A 9,533-nucleotide genomic window follows, 5' to 3' on the forward strand; every position below is an offset into this window, starting at 1 on the left:
GTTTTTGAAATTCTTGGAGAATTTTTGCATCTTCCATCAAATATCAAACTGTCTCATTCAATGTACTCTAAAACAATTCATGAAATTATATAAAAAATTCTGAATCTATTGCGATGTCAAATTTCACGTTCAATACGACAGGCGCAGCGGCAATCGAGTGCCCCGCTGGCTACGAGGTCATTGGATCCAAGTGCATCCACCGCCTGCCTGGTGGTTACCTCACGCACGACGACGCGGTGGCTTACTGCCACCAGAACTTCGGCAGGCTGCCCGTGCTGCACGACTGCGCTTCCTTCATTGGTGTTGCAACTTATGTCGACGATGGATGTGAGTTGTTTAGCTTGATGAAGAATTCAGCTCGATAACCAAGTTGATATTCCATTCCATTGAACCAAGTTATTTACCTGGCATAGAAGAAACTGCAATCAAAATCTAATTCATCAATTGGACTTTAAGTATGCATTTTTTAGCTACATGCCCGGAGCATCACTAGACGCTCAGGTATTCAGACAATCAGACCGGTGTAACAGTGGCCACCGACAGTGTAATGGGGTTACACAAAAAGTATGAATAATAATGATTCACTACAATTTTCTGTGAATGCCTTCCATATTACTCAATCTGGGCTCGAGTCTGAAATCTAAGGCATCTCCTGTTTACCCATGTGTTCCGTTAGTCTCAGCGGACGCCATCAACGGCTACTGGCTGGGCGCCACCAACTCTTCGGCTACCGGCGTCTGGCAGTGGAACGACGGCACCGCCGTGCAGATGGGCGCTCCGTACTGGGCTGTCGTGAGTGACTTGATGTGTGTTATGAATGCAATGAAATCTGGTTCGCGTGACGCAAACTAATACATGAAATAAGGACCAGACATCAGGAAGCATCTAACTTTGAAATCTTAAGGTGCTTGAACACGGGACAGAGCAGGCGGCAAGTAGATCTGACAAATGTCTGCCGCTTGGTGACTATCCGGCAAGTAGGCTTATACACGAGGCAAGTTTATAGTGCCTGTATCTTCTCGTTCGTGCCCGCTTGTGCGTCGTTAGAAGTCGTCGAGTGAGGTCTGTGAAAATAGAAAGTGTGGTCATCTTCAACGACTCGTGTCTATGTTGCTTTTACACTCTTTATTCAAGCACCTAAAAATGCTGCGTCGGGAACAACTAAACCCTGACTAATAAGGTCGTCTTTCAGTTTCCAAATACTCGTTTCTCCATTTTGTTGGAGTAACCAGCATGGCGAACATTCCACATTTGTTCAAATTTTCGGTTATAAGCATGAACAATTGAATATCGTCTGGCCTTCACATTATTGAGTTCTTCTTAGAACCATTCTTGTTCAAACAAGCCATGATTCACTTGACCCGAGATGCTGCACAAGAGCGTCACAAATGCTCTCGCCAAGGCTAAATCAGCCCAACTGGCCTCCTCTCAGGCTCTCAGCGAAGAAAAACAAACATGGTTGCTCCTCCCAGCCGCGTCTCTGCACATGCCACTGAAGCAGCTGAACCCATACACACGATGCTAGTAGCGTGGACAGATCAAGCGGCGGATGAACTGGCGGCCAGTACTGTCCCCGTATACAGGCACCTTTACCGACGAACATGACAAAAAGGCTGTAAAATTAAAAAATTTACCTGTAACTTCATTTTTTCCATTTTCATGTTTTCACGATATTCTTCCCGAAAGCTGCTAAACATATCAGTCCATTATGGTATTTATGTTGCGGAATCAAGAACAGATTTGTCTTCAGAAATACATTCAAATAACTACGCTGACTTTAGTTGGCATCAAATTTGCTACAAAGTTCTTATAAATTCAGTAAATATGTACCTGCAGTATTTGACCGCGTGTGGGTCAACAGGAGGAGATTTGATAATTCTAGATGACTGCGAACAGTACAGCAGGGTTATCAAATACCTCATGGAGCAAGGTAACCACTAACAAAATCTGATTTCAGGGAACCTTAACGTATCTTGCTTATAAATTTGAATGATGTCCAGTTGAAACCTATAATTCTGACAGACCAATGCGTATTCATATGAGCTACCGTTGAAAGTATCCCGCCACTACTCGAACCTACATATGAGGCTGTGTTGCATTTCCGCCATTTACTTACATACGACTCTTAAATATTAATAAAATATGAATTCAGATCAAAAAAGTCCAAGTTCGCTACGCAAACATCCAAGTTTTACTAATGTTTAAATATAACTCAAACTAAAGGCTGCCTCAGAGCAAATTTTATCCTTAATCATCATTTTGAAATTATTTTCCATACCTTTGTATAGCTAATTAATATCCCGACGCGATACGTATCCTAAATACGCATCCCAACCGCTTCTTATATCCACTATCCCGACGCGATAGGTATATAGATAGGCGTCCCCACAGCCCCTATATATATTGCTACGCCAGACTTCAAACAAACTAACGCTGATAATTAATATTTGCATATGTAAAAAATTATGAAATGCGAGTTCTATGCTCTCTATATAAGATTACTTATGTCAATTTTAGAAGGTCTTTCTTGGATCAATTATAATACATATAATATACATAATATAATACATATTATTATAACTGAGGGGATTCAGAATAAAAATTCAAAAATTGCAAGGCTTAATGATCCAATGCATCGCCGAAAAAATTTGCTTGTTGTTTTTATGTGATGTTTCAATTAAATTTTAGTTTGTTATGTTTTTACGTCTCTTCACATGACAAGGCTACAGCCCTTTTGGATATTGGATCGGTGGCTCGGATAAAGTCGTAGAGGGACAATGGCGCTGGATTGACGGTTCTCCAATGGCAATGGGGCTACCATACTGGGGAACTGTGAGTTACAGTAATCGTAGGAATTGTAATAAGTTAAGAAGCTTCAACTGTGAACATGTGTTAGGGATATGAAAGAGTTTTAATATTAGAAAATTCTAATTACTGTGCAAGTAGAAATTCGGAGTATAAACAACAGAATCGAAACGAGCAAATTAATGCATCAACGACATTCATTGATGGGACAATGTGAGCATCCTTACCTCACATTTGGGGTTAGCGATACCGCAAATAAACCTTGAACAATTGTCTATTGGACTAAGGCTAGGGATACCGCGCATCAAAATTGTCAATTGGACTCAGGTTATATAGGGATACTGTGCATGACATTTTTCAATTGGTCAGGGAGACCGCGCATAAATCTTGCTATTGGTCTCAGGTAATGGAGATACCGCGTATATATATAGAACTTGTCAATTGGACTCAAGTTAGGGATATCCCTCATAAAAGTTATCGATTGGACTCAGGTTAGGGATGCCGCGCATAAATTTTGTCAATTGAACTCGTGTCTTGGAAAAGACGATAATTGAACGTCAAATTAACAACCATGATTTAATTAGTCTTTTATCACATAGTTGTGGAGAATGTGAAGTCTCTGCAGGACCTCTTAATCATGAGATCATTTCAGGATTTCCAATTAATATAGAAAATACTTTGAAAAGAACTACCACCATCAGGTTTCCAGAAAAATTCACATTTTCTCTATTCAACGGGTTCTGTTAAATCCATCATTTTTATAAATATCATCGCATAAAATTAACATGAAACGGAGTTTCTCCACTAACTCAGAGTAATCATATCATAGTTTGTTGTTAATTAAATTGAAATGTTATGTATACCATATATATACAGGGTATGATAAAAAAATTTTCCTCTATTAACACGTAACAACTTCCTAAACTCCCAATAGTCTAAGCAAACGTAATCGAAATTTGATGCTAAAAAATTAAAAGATGCTTGTAACACGTAATATGAGGCGTAAGTTTAATGATGAACTTGTTCAGCAGATCATAGTTCTTTGCGTGTCTAAGGCTGTTTATACGGACCCCACCAAATCTGTTGGAAATTAATTGTCAAGATCTGCGAGGCGCAGCTCCTCTAGATCTGTGAGGCACGGCCCCTCTAGATCTGCGAGGCGCAGCTCCTCTAGATCTGCGAGGCACTACCACTCTAGAGCTGCGCTACGTAACCTATAAGCTTGCGAGGATTTTCGTCGTGTAAAGCTCATAATTAGGGCTCAGCGTTTATTAAACGTCAAAAATAACGAGACTAGGGCAAAAATTGTTCCATAAGAAAGCTATTACCATGACTAGTATTTTGTGGGGGAATTTGAATATTTTTTCTTAGCAGCTCTGAGGCTCTTGGGACAGATAACGATTTATACCATTAATATATTACGTTACGGAACAAAAAAGTAATAGCAAACATGCAGATGAAGGATCCAGGAAATAAACCCATTATAATTATTAATGGGCAGATGGGCAGGCTAGCTTGGCGGTCAATTGGCTGCCGATTCAACTTGGTCGTTACGGGAGGATTTAATAAGAAATTTAAACTTGATTTGCAACAAAAAATAGATTTTCCATTTTTAAAACGAGAGTAAAACGAGAATATTATCATCTTGTAAATGTGCGATTGAAGAGTTTTTATCTAGTACGCAAACATGAGCATTATTATTAATGAGATTACTTCATTATTATGGAGTACGGGAGAGACGGTGTTCGGGATTACAGGATTCCAAAGTTACAGAATTCACTGTGCCCGGGAACCGGCTAGAGTTTTTAGTACTAAATGTCTGGAAATATATCAAAAAGAAATATCGGTAAATTTATTATATGCATTCATTATTTCCTATGAAACACCTCCAAGAAATTATCGCTGCCTATACTCGGCCGCCATTATTTGTTCTCTTCCATAAATTTTGCTTCTGATATGCTCGTTGATTTAAAAAAATCATGCCTAAAAATTACGTCCTTGACGAAAAATGTAATTTTAAAATCAAATCTTCAGCGTTTTAGCGTCTGGTTTTCAAAGATTATTTCGTCCATACTTTGCGTTATGCCGAACGTTTCGTACGTTATTTTCCGGGACGATATTGTTAGATAATTTTGCTTAACAAGAGAAGTTGTGAAATGTTTAATACATATTAATTCGTCATTATTTTTATCACGACTTTCAGTGACATAAAGCCAAACTAAATAAACTTAACGTCCTTGCATTGACTCGGCATTAGACTAAAGCCCAATGATCGTTTCATTGGAGTAAATATGAATCGACGCTGAGCTTTTTGTGATGTATGATGAGCGATCTCATTGCTGCACTCTGTCGGATGTGATAATATAGTTGGTATTTGGATTACTTTGTGAATTGTTATCGAGTACACGATGTTCTATAATTAACGGCGTAATGTTAGAATGTTTTTTTTTATATTATGGATTCAGTTCTGGTATCAAATCTAATGAAATGTTGCGTTAAATCTCGCGTCGGAGGATAGTAATGCTGAATGTAGTGCTTTGTGTAGCTCGTAGAAACGAGTGGCAGAGTGAAGTGTTAACCACTTATGGATACTCAGACATATATTCTTAGTACATGTGGTGCGAAAACAAGCACTCAGAGCAATAAATACCTCAACAACTCTAATTAAGTTAGTGTACTGGAAACAGGCTACTTAAATAACTCATTTATTTTGCAGCGATGAAGCTTGTTTTTTTCGGCGACATTGTATTTAGTAATCTCATATTCGTACACATTTGCATTTTGAACTTAATTAGACCTACATCTTAGTTAGACCTAAACCTTAATTAGACTTTAACCTTAATTAGACCTGAATCTTAATTAGACCTAAACCTTAATTAGACCTAAACCTTAATTAGACCTAAACCTTAATTAGACCTAAATAGAGATCCTGTACGCTGCAGAGTTCAGGAAGTGCTCCGATGGCTGGGAGATTGCGCTGCCGGCCTACGATTTTTGAGTTCAATAGTTAAAAAAAGACATAACTGGAATCAAATACTAACGATAATTAAGCTAAGAATATTAAATTGAACAAGATTTTCCGAGCACAGGAGTGGCGTATAGGTATCAGCCTTCAACAAGATAAGATCCTTAGAGAGAAAGAAGTAATCCAAATGAGGTTCTATACTAACGTAAAATTTGTATACTTACTTCTATGCAAATCGCATTGCAGCAGAGAATAAAAAACAAATTACAGTAGAGCATAGTAGAACATATCTGGGCCTACACTTTCGAAAAAAGTTACGAGATCGTAAGTTCATCAGCCAATCATTGACGGCCTGTCAAGCAAAATCCACCAATCATAGACAAGAAAATAGAGCGTAAGTACTTACGTTCACTTAACCAGTTTTGAAAGTATGGCCCCTGAACAATACCTCTACAGACACTGACGTTCCTACCTAAAACAATGTGTAGGAGAAAAAAAAGCCCAAAGGAAAGTAGCATAACAACGCACGCTGGTACGGGGCTATCAAGTATCCTATATACTGGCTAACTTTATCCGACACAATAGTTCATATCTTTTTTTCTTCGCTCTTTAAGAAATCCAGAATATTCAAACAAATATCCCAATTAGATGCTAAGTTCATATTATTACACCTTGCATGCAGATATCAAAATTACGTAATTGCGTTTTATTGCTCAGTGCCACTTTCTGTATTCTCTCACAATTAATTACTACTATTAAGCTAAATTTGTTGCCAAGATTAGCCCAACAAAGTCTTGCAACGTAATTCGAACTTAGCTCCACTAATTTGGCAGGAAAATAATTTAGCGTCAAAGAACTGACATAATAACACGGACCACTCACGGTTCTGTTGTCTTTTACTGCGCTTTAGAGAAGAATCCTTCTTTACTTGAAATTATAATTATGGAACTCCCTTACTTGGGCCGTGTGGAAAAAAATATTTCAAATCCTAAAGCAAGAAGGTAATCTGAAATTTAAATTGCCTCCCGCATATTTTTGCCGGACTTCCTTAGCATTGATTGTGTTAAATTAATCACAGCATTTGTACCAAATTTTTTGCAGTAAAAACAACAATCAGAGGCAATATGTCGGTTTCGAGTTCACGTGCTCCACCTCTCAGCGATATCACCTCTCAGCTATCGCATGCAGCAGTGCGTCAGCCACAAATTGTGGTCAATATTGGCTCCTTTTGTAGAAACTTTATAGAATGGGAAAATGCTTGTTCTGTCACTAGCATGTGGCATACACATAAATCAATTTATTTACGGTTTCAAAAGACTACAAAACGTTCCATATAAAAAATTTTTGATCAGGCTCGCGCTCCCTGTCCTCCCCTAGCGACCGCCTCTACGGAACGCGCATTTGTTTTGTACACTTGGACAGAAAGATAATTTCCTGACAAGCCCGGCGGGCTGGCTGAACTCACACGCAGGTCGCGCTGCTTGTTGGGTTAAAATAATGATACTCCTGAATATCATCTGCCTGCTGTCGCTGGCTGCAAGTGAGTATCATCTCATTATCATCCTCACTCTCCATCTCCAAGGAAATGAGAAGTGTTTTCCTCAAAAAGATGGGCATACGATCAGTTAAGAGCAAAGTTTTGAATAGGAACTCGCGTTAAATTTCATTTTTAAACACGCGCGATCGTTAAACTTTAATGAACGAGAGGTTTTGTATTTCTCATTTTTATTATCAGATCAGTAAATATTTTTTATGCTGTTAAATTTGATTGTACTTGTAAGATCCAATCATGATTAAGATGGCGACCGAAAGTTGAATATTTTTTGTAGCTCAAAATGTATAAATTTTTTTATTTACGAGACAATGTTAATCGTGTCCTTATTTTTTGTGGAAATGGTTGATGGATTAATCCTGAAGTATAAAACTGCATTCATTAGAACAGTTTTAAAAAACTGGATATAAGTGATTTTTCAGCTCCTCAATGTTTTTTTTAATAATTGTAAGTCGTCTATATTTCTGTATTAGTTTCTGCATTCTCTTCATGATTGGTAGCTTACTAATGTTACTGGGTCCCACAATAAATTATTTTAGTAAAACCTCCAACTAATTTGTTTGATATTCATTTGAGTATTCATCAAGTTCTTACGTAAGGCTACGTCATCTTTGAAAGATTTTCGGGATCGGATTCGATCTTGACTCGATTACAATATGAATAATTAGTTATTCTGTCGAATGCAACTGACCCACGCGTTTTCATACAATTATAAGACAACAGAAATTCACATTGAAATAAATCCAGTAAAATGTAACAAAAAATTTCCTTAATTCTCCCTTTTTGAGGAGGTTTCTTACATAAGAAATTCTCTTGCTGTGTGAGCGACGATTGAGCGAGGTGTAATCAGTAATATATAATGAGTTTGTAATTTGTATTAATATTTAATAAAGTGTAATGAGTAATGTGTTGCGGAATATTTTTATTATTAATGATAATTAATATAGTAACTAATAATGAATTATTATTGGCAACGCTACCAACTTGGCCGTCACTTTAAAGGGCAGTCGTGGCGATGTATATCTGGCAGTATTTTTGGAGTAAGCATCATTTTAAATTGAGCCGCCACAGAGTAGCGGCTGCCGTTTGTCGCATGTGCACCTTATGATGAGTTCGGGACTTTCTAGTCCCCGGTCACGCTGATGCGCCGCCTTCGTGTAATTAAAAGCCACAGACGCCATTACGGAACCATCTGATAGAGTCTACATCTGTTTACGTGATTTTAAAATGCCTCATCCTATTGCAAAAAAATCACACCGGTTGGGAAGTGCGTGCGTTTCTTTGTGCTAAAGGCTTAAAATCAGTTGCCATTCATCGCCAAATCAGTGAAGTGTATAGTGTAAACACTCTGAGGGGTGGAATGGTGCGGGAATGAGTTAGGTCCTTCAAAGATGGCTGCATGAACATTTATGATGAGGAACGAAGATGTAAGAAGATGCAATGTTCTTGTAAATATTAGATTAGTATTTGGCATTTAGGTTTTTAAGTCAACTCTGACGTAACCTCGCTCGGAATCTGCTATACGTTGTCATTCATATGCGCGATTCCCCCATAGAGGTACGTGGGTAAATTGGTCCTGTTTATTTCTTGGTAGTTATCATTGCCGTGTTGTTTAATTGATGTTTTTATTGATTTTTTAGTAAATATTTTCCTTTATATTATTCCTATCTGCTTTATTTATCTTATCGTTCTTATGTCATCCGTGCCATATTTTTGCATTAATTATTTTACTTACTTCACTGGTTTTAAATTTGCGTTTTCGCTTTGTATGTGCAGGAAGGCTCCGAAATATAAGGTCTTGAATAGATCATTATTGGGAATAGATAGTAGGCTTAAAGCAAGCGCATGGTCTCTATCTTGTAGTTAATGATAGATTGTTTTAATTATTATTTATGTTTATTTATTCGGTTATATTCATCATTCTTTTATTGGCGATACTTTTACCACACGATCATATATAAATTATCTGGGGCCACTGCCCTGTCAAAATTTAGCCGCGGCAGACGGTCTGGTTTCGGTTGTCAGTCTCGGATTAGAGATGATTCAGATGTGAAATGGCCGCATCTCATAATTAGCCGCCCAGTAGGAGCTATTTTGGGTAGTTTCATGGGAAAAAATCTGTCTCTTATACACATCTCTATTCTATTCTATTCTATTCTATTCTATTCTATTCTATTCTATTCTATTCTATTCTATTCTATTCTATTCTAT

At 37.7% G+C, this 9,533-nt stretch overlaps 1 protein-coding gene across 1 annotated transcript; it reads left to right on the forward strand.

Moving 5' to 3' along the window:
* Window positions 1-141: 141 nt before the first annotated feature.
* LOC108670386 (type-2 ice-structuring protein-like) lies at window positions 142-1,525 on the forward strand (the record flags this gene model as incomplete). The annotated part of the gene is made up of 3 exons (XM_018157856.1): window positions 142-327; window positions 677-792; window positions 1,379-1,525. Coding segments are annotated over 3 exons (449 nt in total), but the record flags the coding sequence as incomplete, so codon positions are not given.
* Window positions 1,526-9,533: the final 8,008 nt, after the last annotated feature.

Source organism: Hyalella azteca, unplaced genomic scaffold (assembly GCF_000764305.2).
Source record: "Hyalella azteca isolate HAZT.00-mixed unplaced genomic scaffold, Hazt_2.0.2 contig10504, whole genome shotgun sequence".
In the NCBI taxonomy this organism is placed as follows: domain Eukaryota; kingdom Metazoa; phylum Arthropoda; class Malacostraca; order Amphipoda; family Hyalellidae; genus Hyalella; species Hyalella azteca.